Raw genomic sequence first — 20,004 nt, forward strand, 5'->3', positions numbered from 1 at the left:
GGGGCAAAATATTTCGTAAAGGTTGAATTTGCAGCAAGCTTTTATCCCTTTGGGAAGGATGATAGATTTTTATGGCGATTGTTTCCAACTAATAATGTGTTTTAAGAAGCTTTTTGCAACTGGTTGATCTTTACTATAAAAACTGCACAAATTTATTTCCCTACTTTCCCTTTTTCCATTTTTTTGCTGCCCTGTAAGTGACGGTTTTCCAAGTGGACTTATTTTTTGCAATACTAACTGGTGTGATGTTGAAATATGATTGAAACCGGGGTGCCCACTCCTTTTTGTCAAAATTGAAATCTACTTTTTTATAGGTGATTTGGGAAATCTTGGGCTATCCTGAGGGATCACAGCTAAAATGGGCCATAAATAGCCCAAAACCCGACGTTGAATGCCACTTGGATCAGATTACTGGTAAAATAACACTGTGATTTGAAGCCTTAGGAACTTTTTAACGATTTTCACACTTTCCTTAGAACTAAAGAGCACGGAATGCAAAGAAATAATCAGTCATGCCTGAGTTTATTGCGGGCGTAACCCTGTTTTGAAGATCCCCTTTTCCCGCACTTTGATGTACCAAGAGTTGTGACTATGTGAAACACGCGTGTCAAATACTAAGAAACAGCGAGTTTTCACGTGTCTCTTTTGGGCAGGCGTGCCTAGGGCATAAATTTACCCTTGGTGAATTATCTATGAGTTGATTAAAAAGGTCAAAAATGGTTTCACTCTAATCATTGTATTCACAGCTCTCCGAACGTCCAGCTACGGCCACGTAACAAGGTAGTAGGCAAGAATCCGCGAGTAAATACTGATAAATATGGGAAACTAAGCTTGAATTTTGAATCTACCTATCCCAACTACAAACGGTGATGTGCCTGATTAACAGCAGTCAAATCATAAAAGATGTGGACTAGAGGTCAAAATAACGAGCAGGCCAATGGCTGAAACCCTACATAGCTGGCATTGTCGTAGACCCAGTTCATCCCGTTACACTACCAGTGATTAATGCAACAATCTCGATAGCACAGTGGCCAAGTCATCCCTGAGGCTTGAAGTTATGAAAGAGGTACAAAAAGAATGCAGTATAAGGCGTGAAAACTATTGCCTCCCCCTGCATTTATACACTCGGCTCCAAGCATGTTGTGATTCTCCAAAATTGCAAAGTTCCGTGAATGTTCTTTTACACCATTTCTGTGGTAAGCTTTGATCATTGTGCTATTTCATGGTAGAAGCCATTGCAATAAAATCAACGTATGCTGTTCCACTCATGTAAAAAAGTGTTGCTTGGCGTCTTAGCTGTCGGTGTCAAGACTGGTCCACAACATGCATCGGCTGTGATGGAAAAACCTGCTAATTACTACCACCCTGGTATCGTTTTTAAATCCCGGTTTAATTTGAACGACCTAGCTAATTCTGCAGACTTATGTGTATATCGCGTAGATCACAGCAAAAATATTTACTACTCATAGTGACGCCACGAGGTAAAAAACTCACTTCACTTACACCACGTAGCGTAGGTGTGGTCGAGGCGAACTCATGCTACTGATGTGTCGTCTATATTTTAGTACGTGAGGTTAAGCTACGAAACGCCACCGGAGACGGTGGTGCAGCTGCTGCTACGGGAGTGGCGTCTGCGCGTGCCCAGTCTGGTCATTTCAGTGCTAGGGGGTCTGGCCAACGCGCCTCTTCAGGCCAAGTTGGGCTCTGTGGTGAAGCGAGGCCTGTTGAGGGCAGCCAAAACCACTGGTGCATGGGTCATCACCAATGGTCTGGATACCGGTAAGTAAATTGTCCAGCTGACTCACAACCTGCCTTTTCAATTGCCAAATCTTCTGTCTGTCCATTCACGTATCATGCTGTTAATCTGTGTTATTATCTGTCCTCCTTTTGATTCACCCATCTGTTTGGTAACTGACGTGGAAAACCAAGAAGGTGAGGCAATAGGCGAAAATTTGATTGTTAAGCCTGATATCAACCTTATTGTTGGGGTCATTGGCACAAATCAACCTCCCCCAATGACTGCTGTCAAAGTTTAGGAGACGAAAAAGTCCCCCAAAAGTTTAGCGCAGTTAACGCGCTTTTGGGGGACATTTTTAAAGTGGAACACCTGTTCACAAGAATCGCACCCTAGTCTGGGTAACTGGAGGAGAATTATCAGCCTCAGCCCATGTGCATACATACGCAATTGGCATGATTATTGGGCTATTTTATTAAGAAAAAGAGGAAGTCTTTAAAAGTTTACACCGATTTGCATAAAACCCACTTACCTAGTCGACTGAACAGGCAGGGGGGTGGCTGTGTAGGTAGGCGAATTTTCCATCCATTGAATTGCTAATTGCCAAGCTGTGATAAATGGTACAACCCCGGTCCAATTTTGACTGAGTGAAGCCTTTTTACTACCCTGCCTACAAAATTCTTCATTGTGGTGGGTTGCAGGGGAGTTGGAAGGCTAGGAACATGGATGACCTAATAGATACGATTGAAATAACAGCTGAAAACGCAGCCCTACTCTTCCTTGATGTCTGCGGCTCTTCTTTTCAATTTCTTGCAACGTGGTGGAGTAAGAGATATTATGGTCCACTAATACCTTTTCATGATCAGACACCATTCTAATTCAATTTATTAAAGTTTTGGGAGGGGCAGGGGAGAATATGCTTAGAAGATGCTGGGTAATGTCGGTATATAAGCTTCTCTAAGTGCGTCTTACCAACTTCGCGTCTCATTTAGCCTTGAAGAAGTCATTGAAGTTCCATGATTCTACTAGATAGCTTATCCGCGGGTCTGGAGGACTGAAAATTTGAAAACAGCGATAGCAATGTCAACAAAAAGGCTGAATCGTGAGCCAATGGGAAGGTCGCCGTAACACGTTCACCACTACAGTCATCCCAATGTTTGATCGTTCAAATATGGTGAAGATCGTCCCTTGTTCTTTGAGGCTGATTTCATACAAGTACTCCCAAGCCATGAACCTCCTACATCTATTTTAGAGTCTTGAACTCAGTTAATATGATTGGGAAATGATTTAGTGGAGTCGCCAATGATGTTTATAAACCGGTAAAGAACACGTCACAGGTTTGTGACGCCGAGCGCTCTTGCTAGGAATCATTCGTGTCTTATAGACTGCAAACAAAGAACTATGCTGAGAGTTTAGTTACTGCGGAACATGTAGGATGATGAACCGCCATCCCCAAACTTCTGATTGCCCGTCGTATCAAATCTTAAATGGCTTTTTTACCTTATTGAAGCTGGTTGTCTAGCGCTTGTCAAGTTCCCTCCAAAGGATTCTTTGGTTCAAATCCGTAGAATTTCAGATTATGAGAAAAAGAATCTTTGTATATTACTGCGTTGGGTAAATCTGATTATTGGACGATTTTTCGACTCAGCTTTCCGAGAAATTAAGCAGTTTTCTCTCTAGAAATAATTTGTGACGGCACATAATGACACAGTTTACTATTAGCAATTCATCTTGTTAATTGATTGACGCTGTGTGGGCCGACGTACAGAATAGCAGAGCACTACTGGCATGGCTCAGAGGCCATGCCGTCGGAAAAGGTGCAACCGCGGAGCGTGAAGTGCCCACAAAGTTAAAACGAAAAGTTAAATGAATAATCAAAGCAATATATCAGTTTATTTGTAGGTGGAAAGAGCAGGATGTCAAAGTGTCTGTTAGACGCGGATTTTGAAGATATATATCATTACTGCAATATCGGATGTCATTGCGTGACAGTTGTTTGAGGGATGGAGGGAGAGTTAGACAATTAACTAACGTATTACATACCCCCTCTCTTTTGACCGTCGTCCTCGGCGCTCCCCTTGGTCAGCTACTCGTGTCAGCCACCGCAACGTAATCGGTGCTATGAGGATAAGGACCCACGAGCCAACCGTACCCATTGTCGAATTTCCTTGAAGATGAAGAGATAGTTGACTGCAACGTCCCCGATATTCCTTTGCAATCCTACTGGATCTGGAGTTTCTTCCTGTGCAGGAACTGGATTCGGGGACGGGAAATGTGATGGCCATCAAGCGTGTCCATAGATAGGCGTAAGAACACTGACCTAAATGCGGAGCCAAATAACAAAAGACGGGACTTGCCATATTTGCGTGGGGGTTAGAGTTTTGCGCCTATCCCTTCTTGCCACTGTTTTCACACATCAGTGCTACCTACCCGTATCTATCTCTTTGGGCTTCATCCGGCTAGTAGAAAAGTTGAGGAGGTATCCCGGATCCATATAATTGATATCTTCATAGAGGTACGGCAGACAGCTCCGTAACGAACTTTTCCAGAAGGTTTAGGCCCACGACTAGTGTCACTTTGGTTGTTAATTGCTTTCCCACAGATCACGGGGCTGGGATAGTTGCCGTAGGTGGAAGACATTTTTAACCCCTCTGTCGGCCACTGTCACAGATCTTTTCGACCTCATCATGTGACCTTCTTCCGCCCTGCTAAGGTTTATCATCCAGCAGTGGAAATCAGGGTAGACGTCCTTTAAGATAGGGTTCACTTTTCACTGCCACCAGTGCAGCGCGTTAGGACTTCCCTTAGGACGAAAGAAGACATAATACTCGGGGCGAATGCGCATTATTGACGTACAGTAGGGGTTGGTACTACCGACATGGCTCAGAGGACAGCCCACTCGACGAGGGCACAATGGCAGAGCACCTGAGTGGCATGTTTACCAAAATCGAGAGTTAAAGAAACAGCCATCGTATGTTTGAAATATTTATTTCCATCGCAACGGCATGGGCGGGGCAAGGCACATGGGCAGTTTTGATGAGTGCTCACTGAAATGTGAGTAATGCAATCAATGCTGTTTATTGCTTATTTTTGAGTTTTCTGGACACCAGCCATTAATCCATTAACATGCTCCATCCTTTTGTCTAACCGTCAGGGTTATAAAGTTAACCCGTACATTGGACACCTTCTTTCACAACGGTTGAGAAAATCGACCATTGAGACGCTTTGATTACTTCTACGGTTAACGAAAATATGAATTTGCAGTGCCATGTGAATCCTTTTTGAAGAAATCTAGGAGCACGCTACTTAAAATGACACTGGGCGTCGCACTCTTCCGATCTAGTGGAATTCAATCATTATGTTTCTCTTTTGTCCATTTTTTTTACTATAGGCGTGACACGGCACGTGGGCGAGGCACTGGGTGAGGAGGTGCACGTTCGCGGCTCCAAAATCGTCGCTCTTGGTATTGCGCCCTGGGGTGTAGTGCAGCAGCGTAACATGCTCATTGGCATTGATGTGAGTCTTTTATCTCCCCTTCGCTTATCTCCTCTTCTCTTCTCTTTTCCAACCCTGAATGGTTTTTACTTACATTTATATAAACCCCTTTTTTCTCACTTTTGATTAAACACCTGAGGAAGACAGACATCGTTATGCCATTTTATGGAAAAAAATAGAGAATTCTAGGTGCTTTGCTTTTTTACACTGACCTTTGATAACCTCAGGGTTCAAATTTTAATTGGTGGAATCATGACCCTTCAATTTATTCACCATGGTGTTGTAACCATCCGTGGACTTTGATGAGTCCAACCACGAGCAAATACTTGTATCGTTTAATATCCATTAGATGAGCTGCGAAACGGTTCGTACAATGAAATGTGCTGGACGGTGAACTGCATGTGTTAACACCAGTGAATTCCGCCCCTTCAAATGTAGCCTTCAGTTGTTAATTGGCTACACAATTGGTTGGTCAAGAAACGCGCTTTAGCTTAACACAAAACTGGTTCGACTTAGCTTATGTATGCGTTTTGGCCACAGCACACCTGTCAGTATCACGCACAAGGTACGTTGGCGGGAAGACAGGAGACAGCCCTGAACCCGCACCACAACTACTTCCTGCTGGCGGACAATGGAACATCGGGCAAGTTTTCCACCGCCGAAATCTGTCTCCGACGTCGTCTTGAACAGTACCTCGCACAACAGCCTATTGGCCTGCGCAGACTAGGTGGGTTACTTTGCTTTTCACTCGTAACCGCAAAGTGACGAGAGAATCTGGCGTTAGTTTTATTGGCAATGTATATTCAACCTGAGTGTTTTTCCCACATTGGTTCGACACTTCCAGTACCTACACCACACATGCGTCACATCCCGATATTCTTACCTTAGTTTGGCGTCACAAAAGTGTGACATCTGTTTTTTAATAACAACCATTTGTTGCACTGAATTGTTTAAAACAACTCGAGTTTCAAACAGTGAGATAGGTGTAGAATGTTCGTAGCCTGAGGACTTTGTAAGAGCGTGTGAAGACCTCATACAATACCCCAGGACGGGAGAGGATAGTGTCTCATCCTCGACCTCTGTATCTTCTTGATAATACTACCCCAAGCAATGATTTGCCGTCTTTTATTTTAATGCAAAAAAAACGGGAGGTGTAGCATTAAGTTCGCTGGAAGTTCATTTGCGTCCCCATTCCTTAATTAACGGCGATGGTCCTCCTTTTTTATACTTAATTATCATCATGAAATATAAAGCATTCGTTTTACCACTAGATTTTAAAGCATTAGATTTGCTGCTTCACCTTGAATTTTTTATGGTGGGCATAGTGGTCGATCATCCAGTAGTCTTCTGGAACATTTTGCTGCAAACGCCAAAGATTGGACTAACGGAAAACGTGTGGTGCGTCAGTCGATGGGTCTTAGAGGTGGGGTGGCACCGAGAGGCTAAGTGACCTCTTAATGCACTGAAATTCACTGTGACTCAAAAAATGCGTGAAGTGACGGCAACATCAAGGTTCGATGACGCTAGTATTCCGAAATCAATGTCCAATTTGAGCTAAATCACCAAGGCAGTTGGACGCATAAGTTCTGCAGTAACGAAATGGAAACAGTTTTCTTGAGGTTTGCATCAATTTGCTGCTACAGCAAAGAGGATGAACCGTATTAAATTGTCAAATTTTTTACGTCTGGTTAATCACGCTGTATTCTTTCTGAAATCCGCGGGGAGAGGGCATTCGGTACGCCTTTCTGTTAGTAAGTGCAAGACTCTCGTAGGTGCAATTTTTATTTCAACAATCTCTACCTTCTTTAAAATAGGAAAAAAGACTTGTCCGTACCTTCAACCTGTTCCGCTTTTGAAGAAGAAAAAACGATGTTTTACATACCAAGGGCGTTGTCCTTCAATGCCACAACTGTTGCAGTGGTCGACCACCAAAATACCGTTCAAATGATATTTCTAAAGGTCAGGAAATTTATTTCATGGATTTCTGCGCTGCAAATGAGTGCCAAATGGAGATGTGACATAAGTCACTTCAGTAAATTCCCTACACCGAAGTCTCTTTCAGCGGCGAATTGCAGTTTGCATTAGCATTTGACATTGATAAATTGGATGTAACTCGGTGGCAATTGTGGTAATACTACCTTGAAATTTGGGAAATACAGAATCGCAGTAACTGGGCATATTTTATGTGTCGAAATGTCTTCATGTGCTGAATGCAATTATACAATGACAGAAGGCGTCCGGTTTGTTTTCGTGGGGCTGCTTATCGCACTAACAATTCTAAGATTGCAGTGGTAATGGTTTGTTTAAATGCTTTGTGCATTGAGAGTATTCACTTTGGGTGTGTCGGATGAGTCTTTTATGAAGGGTCAAATTTTTTGTCAGGCAGACGGCATTTTTAAACAACGTTCGGCTTTTCACCACGTTTTGCGATAATTAAAAACGAGGCACAACGTTCTTCCGTTTGACATGAATCCAAAAGCCTCTGAATGAAAGAGGCTTCAATCAGAATTGGAATTCCTTAGACATTGGCTTCGAAAATGATCAGCAGGAGCATAAAGAAGATATCCGCCATCTGACGCGGCTGATGGATAATATTTATACAGAGAATTAAATGTCGTACTACGTGTCATCTACCGACTCATTCCCATTGCACAGCAGATTTGGTCGAATCTCCGCCACTTTTATCCTGCTCATTTCGCAACAATCTTCACAAGTATTTTTAATTAAAGCTACTGCTTGATTGGTTATTTATAGATGTTAACAACCTTATATTTGAAGAGTTATCCCCGCTGCTCCCTATTGCACAGTCATGGGCAATTAGAAAGGCGGTGAATCTGGCTCTAATGAAAGTGCATATTTAGTATAACTTATTTTAGCATTTAGTCGTCAGTCTCTTTTGTTTTGGTGAATCTCCAAGTACTGGGAGGAAAGTAAGCTTATTTTTGTTTTCTACCAAGCAATCGAGACGCTCCTTTCTGTTAAGGTGTCTTTGTGGGCACGCCTATTTTGTGATTAACAAATTGTTTAGTTCGTTAGGGAGTTATGATTTGATTTGAGAAAAGCATTTCTGAAGTAGTATACTCCCTTGACAGCAGTCTATAATTTCAATAGCTTGATTTGATTGCTTTCAAGGCTAATCGAAAAGTATAACTACCAAGGAAGAGGTTCGTGCTAAATTTCCTCCTTTCAGCTCCTTCTATTACTTGATATCTTGTGATGAGAATAGTTTAAGTTTATAAAAACAATTTTCTAGGCTAACAGATAAAGTTAAATTAAGTAAATGATGGACTCACTATTATAATCAGGCTAGAATCGAGTTACGTAAATGTGGATGTTCCAAATCACCCCCGTGCGAGTTTGTCGCTTATCGAAAACATGTCAAATTTTTACTACAATTGTATCACAGTCCTTTGTCTTCATCGTCGTTTACTTCTTTTCAGAAGATTATGGTATATTAAGGTATCAAACTGCCAGAAACTGAAATTCTCTTAAATTAAGGAGCCAAATTTCTCAGTTATTTTCATCTCGTCTACTTTTCGAGGGATCTAAATGTTTGTGTAGCGTCCCGAGACTTATCTGAAGGTGAAGGAAGATATAATACTCAGAAAAAAATGTGTGCTACCGACGTACAGAAGGGCTTGAGGCTAATGGTACGGCCCGGAGGCCAGGTCGCTCAGCAAGGGTACAATGGCGGAGCATCTAAGTGGCCAATCATATTCCATTGAAAGCGAATAAACAAGTGTTGGCGCGTAAACAAGCTTATCTTAATCGCAAACAACTTTTTTGTTTTCTTTATAAATTCATGCTCGGCGTTACAGTCCAAAATGGGGGTGAATTTCGCCTTGAAGATAGAGAAAACATGTGACAAGTCTAAATTTTGCTTTTTAATTGATAGTTCCGTCAAAATTTTGCCTGCTTTGCACTAATTCAGCGTCCCGAGGCTTCTCTAAAGATGGAAGAAGACATAATACTTGGGCAGAATATACATATTCAACATACAGTAGGACTTGGATCTACTATCATGGCCTGGAGGCCAGTCCACCTCGGCGAAGGTACAATGGTGGAGCATCTAAGTAACCCCTTTCCCAGTACCAAGAGTTAAACGAACAACCAATGTAATACATAGCCCCTCTCCTCTTTTGAGCATCGTCCCTGGCGCTTCCCTTGATCAACCTTGCGCATCAGTTATTACAACGTTGTAAGAAAAGCACCCAGGAATCAGCCGTGCTAGCCACCAAAATTTTATCCATTTAAGAAGACAGTTGACCCCAACTTCACTAGCTCCTCTTGGCAACTACTGCATCCGGAGTTTTGCCCTGTTTGAGAACTTGATTTCAGGATTAGAGAATGTACTCGCCATCGCACGTGTCCATGGTAAGTCGGAGGAACACTGGACCAAAGGCAGAGTCTAAAGCAATGGACGAGTTTAAAATGGTTCTGCGGGGGTCGGGTTTTTCATCTATTCTTCCTTGTCACATCGTTCTCACTTCAGTACTGCCCTGCTACATCTATCTATCTACCTACCTATCTATCTAGGTTCCATCCAATTCGTAAGGGAGCGGAGGTGGTATCGTGAGCTTAAATAGGCGATATTTTCATATAGGAACTGTAGATAGGTCCGTAACGAACTTTTTCAGATGATTTTCGAGTACAGCTGGTGTCGCTTCAATTGTTAATAGCTTTCCTGCAGACCACGGCACTGGGATAGATGCCGAAGTTAGACGTTATTTTTAGCTCTTCCACTAGGAGTCGTCACAGATTCTTGCATCCGCAGCATAGGCACTTCTTTCACCTTGCAGTAGAAATCAGGATGGGGTTTGCTTTCCGCTGTCACTAATGTGGCGCTCTGAGACTTCCCTGGAGATGGGAGAAGGCAATACTCGGATAGAATATATATATTCGATATCAGTAGGGTCAGGGGCTACAGGCATGGCCTGGAGGCCAGCCCACTCGACGAAGGTACAATGGCGGAGCATTGAAGTGGCCTCTTTACCAAAACAGGCTTGAATCTACAACAACAACTAATTCAAATCGCAAAATCAGATGAAATGATCTCGATCATTTCTACCTTTCATGGCAAACCTAGGCGGAAGGTATAAGATGACGTTCTAGGGTCTTTTCTGGTGCATATCCTGTGGCATGTAAGTTGCTGTTCTTTAGGCTATTCCTAGTAAAATGCGGACCTTCATCTCAAAGATCTCCTACCATGTGATGTGAGTGCCAACCAATTTAATGATTTTTTTTTCAGTCATTCATTTTTGGCTCTGGTAACCAAATTAACCGGTTTTTTGCCACGCCGCGTTCTATTCGGAGAAGTCATTGCCGTTTTTTTAGCTGTTATGGCAGCATTTTTAGATTACTATGGAGCTGGTTCATAAACTACATGTCCTTCGAAATTTGCAGGTCACGTATCAACACTTGTCACGTTGTTTTAATGTAACAGTTGTCAGTTTGATGTGAAACTAAAAAAAATGACATCATACAAATAGGGTCTCTTTTCAAATGATTTTTTTTGGACATAAGGGGTGTCAGAATCACCAACTCATCTCAGCCATTTTGTGAATCAAGTTTTCTCTAACGTAATTGGCTGCGAGCGAAACGAAAGGTTAGATCATGACCATACCAATTTGGCGTCTAATTATATCTTGGAAAAGACTCGTGAAAACAGAGGAATAGCAGATGAATTGGCTCTGGGATAGCTGAATATGAATGTTTGATTCGGCTATGACCTCATTAATACCAATGTCGCGTCAAAAAATTCTTACGTTCTGAGTTTCAAAAGATAGGTTAGAAGTCACATCTTTTTGGAAAGGATTGGATTGGTTTTTATGTACACTGAGCCATTTGTTTTCCCCTTGACCTCACAGATCTATTTCCACGTGTCTTTTGAATATTTGTCCTCTCTGTTCGGAAGACTTAGTTGGGGATGAAGAAATTGCCTTCTCCTTGATCTAATCCCTGTAGTTCTGTATTCATCTTGTAAACTCCAATCCAAAACAGCATTCTATTGCACGATACTGTGACTACCTCAACACGATTACCCCAAGTTGTGCAATAACTGACTCATCTTAAAGCACCCGTTAGGAATAAGGGCCCACGAAAGCTATCTCACTTCTAGTGGAACACCGGCGGATTACGCGTAACTGCTGAAAAGTTCCTGACTTTAAATTGACATCAACAATATCATGCACTTCTATGTAATCAGGGTACTTTTGCTAGAAGTGTCAATACTTCAGTGTAAATATCAGATCGTTTTATGGAGGAAGGAGGACAGAAACGTGATGTTAAGTAATCGGTAGGTCAGAATTTATGCAGCTAAAGTACCATCCAAAAACTGGCGAGCAAACTTTTTTATTCACCAAGCAAGGGGCAAAGATATGTACTTAAAAAATGGGTAAACTTTCATTTCAAAATAAAGGGGAGTGGTAGATGAAATCACAGAAGGTCCACGGCCATGTTTTTTGTAGGTTAAGCGAATATTTTACCCCTTTAAAAAATATCCAACTTCTGGTTCCCATGGTAGTCAATCAGCATCAGGTCAACCACCGTGATTTCCACACAGGTCTTTCACGTGACTGATGCCTAGTTAATACCAAAGTCGTCCAATAGGATAAAATTCCTCAAGCTCATTTTCTGCGTTTGTTCACTATTCATCTTTATCCGCGTATCACTAAACGCTTATCGTTGATGTCCCATCACATTAATTTCACCATATGTCTGTGAGGAGTTGCTCTTACGAGGCGGTGGTTGCTAGCCAAAGTCGGAGTTTGAAGTGAACAGTAAACAGAACGAAACATTAAAGGGGATGTCGGCTTTACTGTTTGAAGAACGTCGGGTAACTCTATCTTGACATCATTGCATTCAATTCAACAATCTTCTAAAGCTCATAACGTAATTTACAAAGGAAAAATGAAGTTTCTTTAGCCTTTCGTGTAGCAGCTCCTGAAACCAACATTAGCGAGTGCGATGTCGCAATTGAAACATAGATTGGTTTATCTAGCATATTTAGCAGGCTGGATAAGTGGATGGATGAGTAGGGAGTGGGAAATAGGAAGTCCACATTCTTCTAATACGATAAAAGTGTATGAACTCAGGTAGTTAATTACTCAGTCACCTAGTTAATCATTTTTTTTATCCGAGCTTAACTTCATCGGATCCACATAGTTGATGCGCTCGTTACCGGGGTTTCAGCGAAGAATCTGGATGTTTTTGTTCTTATATGACTTTGATTGTCCGTTTTACTATTTCAGTTATTGGTCAAAAACAAAAAATCCGTTTTTCTTTAGGCCACTAACCTTCTACATCAAATAACTTGTTCAAAATAATATTCGGTAGAGATAGAGATAGTATTAGGGCATAAAATATGTGGTGCTCGTAGTGAAAGTGTGAAGCATACAATTTCTGCAATTATTATTCATTCAATTGCAAATCTCTTCTCATTTTTTGTCTACAGGCGGCCACAAGTCACGAGTGCCGGTGGTAGGCGTGCTGATAGAAGGTGGGTACCAGACCTTCCGCACAGTCTTCGAACTCCTCACCGGTCGCAATCCCGTTCCCGTGATCATTTGCGATGGCTCCGGACGCGCCGCAGACCTGCTGGCCTTCATGTACCATTATGCTGAGCCTGATGGGTCAGTCGTTTGGTCTCCCACAGCCCCTTTTTTTCTGGACTGGCGTATTCATCTATCTGTCTCCCGTTACCAAAATGAAGTCTTACCTGATCCGATTTTCTAACGACCCTTGATATCCCTTGATGCCTGCATTCCTTTCACCTTTATCACCATCTTCTAATTCGGCTTCCTCGTCTCGCTCTTGTCTTCTAAATGGTAAAAGTGCCTCGTTTCTGTCATCTCTAATGAAGGCAGTAGTTCTGTGTTGTTGCGCTCAAAGTGAAGCTATATGTAACCGGACGCTCTGTTTGGTTCTCTTACTTGTCACTATCGATGAGTGGTCTTCATATAGGAGGAATTCCTAGAGCACCTTCCTTATTTCCCACCCTCATTACTCCGCTTGATCTGCACGAAAGCTGTGCATAAAGGATGAGTTCATTTTGAAACGTTTTCTTAATGCGTCTTCACGTCCGTTTCGATGGTCACCTATCAACTTTGTTCCTATGTTGTGAAGTCACAATTCCGAAATGATGGGTTAGACACTGTCCACCCTCTCCCTTAATAGGCTGTCCCAACCTCTTTTACTCTTCAGTAACAATAAGTAGCGCCATTCCTTCTATCGTATCAGGTAATCTAGTCGTTTCTTTCATCAATTAACATCGTTAAAGATCCTGTTTCCGTTGAGATATTTTCTGAAGCCACTCATTAGCGTCAACTGACCTACCTGTGCTTAGGGTTTACCTTTATTTGGATGTCATAATCAGAGTATAAATTCATTTTGGACCAACTTTCTTGCTGAATGAGTTCACTTGTGCACATTCCTTTGTTTGATCTGGTGCTTAACTTCGTCTCTTGTGCCCAATATAGAGTGCGTCAATCGTTATAAGTTTTGTGTCGGTTCTACTGGTATCAAAGGAACCTTTGAAATTCGCTCCATCACACCTTCAATCGTCCATAAAGAGCCAGTCACTGTCCTCTATAGTCTTTTGCTCCTGTTAAACACGTATCAAAGGGTCGAGCCATGGGATGACGATTTTTACATCAATCGCCTCAAATTCGTTCCCCTTGCACTTTTCTCCTACTTAACTCAGTTTCGTGTTATAGCCAGTTTTCTAGTGATCAGTTGGACGCGGTAGAACCAACGTTCTTTTAGCTTAAAATCTGTCAAAATGATTGAAGCAGTGTGACATGCTATTGCTTCATTTCCATAGACTTGTGTAGCGCTCTAAATTGTTTCAATTCATTCTGCAGTGCTGAAGTTACACCTAAGTATCATTATCAATGGCCCCTGTAATATCGAAAGGTTAAAAGATGTCATCATTTTAGCCGTTCACCTCCTTTGGTACACTAGACTGAACCGTTTTTCGTTCCTCAAACATCTTAATCTTTAGAAAATCTCCAGTTTTTATGAGTCTTTCAGACTACTCCACCCCTTTTCCTCTCGTTACGATTGTTTTGAAAGGAGTTAACTTTGCCTATTGATGAAATTCTTTACTCTTTACAAACAGCCAGGAAAGTACTCCAAGCGAGCAAAATACATTTATTCACTCACTGTACCGCAAGAAACTTGCATCTAGCTATCTGGGCATGCTTTGTGAAGATGTTCGAGCTTATAGTTGGGTCTTAGCCATTTCTACTTGGTTTAAAATTGTTCTTAAGTGCTATCCTGCCTGGAGAAGCATTGAAAATTGAGAGAGGAGTTCGGTAAATTGATTGCCTTTCGTCACAGAGACCTGGTGCCGAATCTACGACGACAAATGATTGCTAATATTGGACGAACCTTCCAGATTAAACAGGCCGAGGCAGAAACTCTCTACTTGGACATGCAGCTGTGCATGCAGCGTCGTAATCTCGTGAGCCATTCCTGCCTTTTTTCTGAATACAATTTAGTAATTTTTAACCGATGCTTGAAACATAACGAAATTTGAAGTATATTTTTATATTAAAATATCAGTTTAGCCGACATATGGTTATGCTCAAACAGTTTGTTTCAGCCAATAAATGTTTTTTGAAGGGTTATAATGTTCGTGTTGCAACACTTACATATCATTTGAATTGGTGATATTGAAGAGGCGGAGGTCCAGAATCGTAGATAGGATTACCATGATAATGACACTATTACCGTCAAAATCAGCTGTGAATATGCATGCATTTAATCGTTGTTGATTCTGCGAAATTGTCGAATCGAAACTCTTCTTAATAATTATAGGGAAGAAGACTTAAATGCAGCCACCAGATTGCAGCAACCTGTAATTATTTTCTGTCCATACAACTAATTTCTTTGGAAAATAGCATTATTTGTAAGTTCAATGTTGCCGTAGGTGGATCTAAATAGCTAGTAGGTGTGTCTACATTAGCTTGAAGCGTGGCATCGCGGATAACAAGATCTAAGCCATTTACAGCCGGCTTGAGATTGTCCTGTTGCGGATGAAGACGTCGTGGGCAATGTAGCCATTGATACAGCATCCCCTAGTTTTCTTATAGAGCGGAAAAATGAATCACTTATTTACTTGGGTCTTAGAGAACTTGGAAAAGGCGGATAAAAAGAAACGAGTGATTTTAAGAATTTTTAGGACTACTGCCTCCATTAAGGCAATGGATCTATAGTGTCGAATGTTGGCAAAATCAGGCACTGCCTTAGACTTGAGGGTATACAATCAAAAATTGCCTTTCATACGTTGGGAGGGGAACTCAGCTTCGCTTAGTAGAGGGGAACAATTCAACTCACGTCGAAATCGTATACAGAATCATCAGACGTTATTGAGAACCGGTCCAGTATTCAAGACTAATTTTACATCCGTGAATTCATTTGCGACCTACGGGGAGGGGGCTCTATGTTCTTAGCATACCAACTGGGTGTAGGTGTGTTACCTTGTCTTTTTTCCGTCATTTTTCAGTTAAGCGTCTTTCAGATGGGTGATGGAACCTCGGATGAAATTGATTTAACAATTCTAACTGCACTGCTTCAAGGTGAGTCAAAGGCTTTTGCTTTTTCACACGTGAGACGTAGGGGGTCTGTGAAAGGCTTTTCTGCTTTTCACAGAAATGTGAAGACCGTAACGTCATCTTTTGGGACTTTCTCTTAGAGTTTTTGAGTGATTGTTGGGGAGGCAAGCAGTTACGATTTACCAAAGATTGGGATCGTAGTTGAGATACATTCTATGGATTTCGCTGGAATTCATCTCCTCGATTTAGTAGATCTAGTCCTAGAGACAGCGAGAAATCCAAAGTATACAAAACGCATTGTTTTAATGAGCTGAAAGTTGGACCCATGGACGCATGGATCTACATACAGGTATTTAATACAGAATCAGAACACGAAAGAAAACAAGTGGTGTGTGGATTGAAGACCTTACACTTTCACAGTCTAGAGTGTGGAAATTTTAAGGTGATATCTTGAAGTGGACAGTGTTATTTGAACTAAGCTGGACATCGGCGCCTTTCCGGGCATCGGATTTGGTTAGAAGCAGCAACACTACCCGCTCAGACTTTTCAACTGGTAGATCTTGAAGGTAAAAATCAGGAACCCAAATGAACCTCGAGAGATAGAGTCGAAAAACGAATTGGGAGGTCCAAAAATGAGTCTTCAAAATTTGTGCAGTTGGTGCATCTTGTTGAATGGTGAAACGACGATTTAGATTGAGGTGTCTTTCCTTTGCTCCCTCTGTCTCAGCTCCTGGGCAGAATCTGACACCGGCAGATCAGCTTTCACTTACCATGGCATGGCAACGTCCTGACATCGCACGATCGCGAATCCTTGTCAATGTCAACGACTGGTCGGTAGGTTGCCCATCATTTTGTCTCTGTTTTCGTTTGTCTCTGGCATGGCGTTGTGAGCGAACTGCTATGCTTTCCTGATCATTAAAAACCCGGTATTTGATCCGAACGAGGGTTCATGTATTTGGCATATTAGAATTGGTGAGATTTGCGAATGAATGCTCTACCCCTGACCTGGAACACCAACTTTATGTGGTGAAACTGGTTGAGCCATTGAAAATGGAAATATTTTGAATCCATCCTTTAATTGTAAGTCCATTTAAATGGAACGCTCTGCTAGTGAGTAGATAGGAATAAGTAATTTTTCGAAAAGAACATCAAAAGTGAGGTTCGAAATTTGGCAATTTAACAGTATCATTACTGTTGTTGGGATTGAAAGTTTCCAGTTAGTTTCATTGACGAGTACTTCGTTTCCCCGTTGGGTGGCTCTGGTTAGTCTTCCGTTCCCTTTTCCATCCAGGATGAAAAAACAGTAAAACTGAGAAGAGAATTTCAGACTCACTAAGCATTCAGCTGAAGACGCCCTAGACGACCACTTGAAACTCGAAGGACCTCTGAAGGCCCTGGAATTTGGATGTGACTTTAACGTCCTCTATGCAGAGCGAATGGGAGGTCGTTGGGAGCTTAGATAAAAGCCTAATCACGGAGAACTGAAAACACCCGCGTCGTAGTTATAACAAACACCATACCTCTTTAATAGCCCTCAATTACCATGCATCTTCCCTTGTACTAAATGAGAATATGTTCACGATCTTGTGCCTTGACGATTCCATTATCGTGGCTCAGCAAGGGTGGTGCCTTTGCATTCCTCCCTGCTTCTCCAAGAGCGCAGTGCTCTCACTCTTGTGATACATGCACTGCGTTGAGGACTTTTTTTCTCACAAAAGTCAACAGCAAGAACGACCTATGTTTACGCCCTGATTATGATAAGCAGTGCCGCACTTTTCCACTTATCTCTTTTGATCTTTGCACTTGCAAGTGACAGAAAAAAAATTTTATTGGAGGCTAAGAGATTTGGTATTGAAGGTCTTCTGCAAGAGAAGGTGCCTGCCTTTTTTAAAAAATCAACCATTTATTTTATCTTTTTTCCCTTTTGACTAATTTTTTTTACTGGATTTCCTTTCAAAGATGAGATTTTGAATGACTTAGGTGGTGAGATTCTAAATATGAAATTAAAAGAAACGGATTGTGGGGAATCTATATCTAAATTGAATCAAGTTTCGTTGGATGATAGGCATAACTACCTCTTTATAGGACCCACACTTCTGAGACCCTAAAACTCAAATAACCCGTGATAGCTCAAGTTCAAAGGAAGTTAACTTTCTCGTTCAAGCCTGATCGTAAAGTGGTACAATAAAAGTTTCTTTTATTACATGGTCACCCTTTTTTATTTTTTACGCCCAAACTTAAAAAATGTTCATGTAACAAGCGTCATGAAACTGCCATGCGGATAGCGTGCATGCGTCCCTCTTTAAGACCGTCGAGGTGGTACGAACCTTACGTTGAATTCTGCCTCCTTTCATTAGTATCCGATCCTGGAGAATGCAATGACAGACGCCCTAATCAACGATCGCTTGGAATTTGTACAACTGCTACTGGAGAAGGGTTTGGATATCTACAGATTTCTTACGGTTCGACGACTCGAAGAACTCTATGCCGTTTCTTATGCCTGGAAGAATCAATTATTCAGTCGTCTCTTCAAGAAACTCCTCGGTGTTCGACCGGTAGGTACCAAAGAACTGTTCTGATTGTAATCCCATTTATGAATTATTCCTGACTGTAATAAGGCGAGATTTTGGAAGGTAGCCTTATCGTTAGCGCACAGAAGAGATGAAAGAGTAGGTAGAGCTCCACACCAGCAAAGCAAAGACCGGTCGGTAGGAGACTGAGAAAGCCACATATTAGTGTAAGTTAAACAAATTTTAGCCTTGAAGCTTCCTTGAAACCTCATTTTAAGTACTCTTGATGGCCGCTGCTCTTTGCGCTAGTACGATCTTTTGTGAACTATAGGAAGGAAAAATTTGCCTCAATCCTCTGGACTCACACTTTCCCGACACCCATTCTCCCTACAATATGGTAGAACCTCTGTTTTTCTCATCCCGGATAAGATCCGCAACCACGCAATGACAAATTGCATGATCAGTCGGCTCACCAGATGGAATTAGTTGCATTAGAAGTTTGATTACGACTAATTAATCACTACTTCTACCGCAATTTTTACCTTTTCAAAATACACGTTTGGAACCTCCCAGCTGCATGTGCTGCCTCGTGATCACAAAGTGTACTAGTTACCATTTCCTTTTTAATGTTGACTAGAGACAATCGAAATAAAACTCATTTCTCATGTAATTTATCAACCCTTAACGGTGTGGAGAGCTGTCCGTGATAATAAAAGGGAAATGAAAAGGACACCCAACTCTGCGAAAGGCAAAAAGACGAAGTTTGTCCTGGATAGGAAAAATGGTAAGCTTAATATCAGTACTTTTCCTTAGCGAGGACTCTGGTATAGTTGAGTTTCAACGAGATTACCGCTATGCAATCTCCTGATATGTCGTTAACTAACCCTAAGGAAAATTACGTAGGAATGTTGTCGAGGTGAATCAACACGCTTTTGTCAAGCGTGGTCTTTAGACAAATTGCTTCACGCAATGTGTAAGCTTTCTACACCAATTTTAAAATAAGTTGATACATTTAATTGAAAATAAAAGTACTGTGGTGCATCAAGACTTTCCTGAAGGCGAAAGAAGACATAATATACTGGCTGGACACATATTGTCGACATAGATAAAGGTTGGGTGTATAGGCGGAGACCTTAAGTGTCCCATTACCAAAACTGAGAGCTAAACAAACACGTAGCATATTACACAGCCCCTCTCCTCTTTTGTGCGTCATCTTTCGCGCTTTCCTTGATCAACCTCCCGCGTCAGCCATCAAAACGTAACCGAAGCCATAACCAAAACATCTACGAGCTGGCCATGCCGGTCATCGAATTCCCATCTACCTGAGGAGATACTTGGCCGCAACGTTGCCGATTCCTTTTGACAATTCTACCGGATCTGAAGTTGTTATCTTTGAAAACTGTACTGGGAGAGTGGGGAGGGTTCGAAAATACATGCTGGCCATTACACGTATCCATAGCTAGTCCTAATGTCTTTCCTGCAGATCACGGCACTGGGATAGATGCCAAAGTTAGGCATCACTTTCAGCTCTTCTACTAGGGGTTGTCACAGATTCTTCTATTTGCAGCATAGGCACTTATCCACCCCGCTAAGGTTTATCAGTCAGCGGTGGAAATCAGGGTAAACGTCTTTTACGATTAGGTTCGTTTTCCGCTGCCACTAATATAGCACTCTAAGATTTCCCTGAAGACAAAAGAAGACATAGTGC

At 41.8% G+C, this 20,004-nt stretch overlaps 1 protein-coding gene across 1 annotated transcript in view; it reads left to right on the forward strand. All coding sequences in view use genetic code 11, as the record gives it.

Annotated features, from left to right (window-relative positions):
* Positions 1-1,172: 1,172 nt before the first annotated feature.
* The window catches only part of EGR_09962 (Transient receptor potential channel), a gene marked incomplete at both ends in the record, with an annotated part of 33,868 nt that continues 15,036 nt past the window's right edge, over positions 1,173-20,004 (forward strand). Inside the window, 9 exons of the mRNA XM_024499211.1 lie at positions 1,173-1,196; positions 1,566-1,779; positions 5,127-5,251; positions 5,771-5,957; positions 12,684-12,861; positions 14,570-14,693; positions 15,738-15,810; positions 16,514-16,620; positions 18,144-18,341. Coding sequence (XP_024346376.1) covers positions 1,173-1,196; positions 1,566-1,779; positions 5,127-5,251; positions 5,771-5,957; positions 12,684-12,861; positions 14,570-14,693; positions 15,738-15,810; positions 16,514-16,620; positions 18,144-18,341 — 1,230 coding nt within the window. The remainder of the gene's footprint in view (positions 1,197-1,565; positions 1,780-5,126; positions 5,252-5,770; positions 5,958-12,683; positions 12,862-14,569; positions 14,694-15,737; positions 15,811-16,513; positions 16,621-18,143; positions 18,342-20,004) is intronic.

Source organism: Echinococcus granulosus, assembly GCF_000524195.1.
Source record: "Echinococcus granulosus chromosome Unknown EG_S00179, whole genome shotgun sequence".
Taxonomy (NCBI): domain Eukaryota; kingdom Metazoa; phylum Platyhelminthes; class Cestoda; order Cyclophyllidea; family Taeniidae; genus Echinococcus; species Echinococcus granulosus.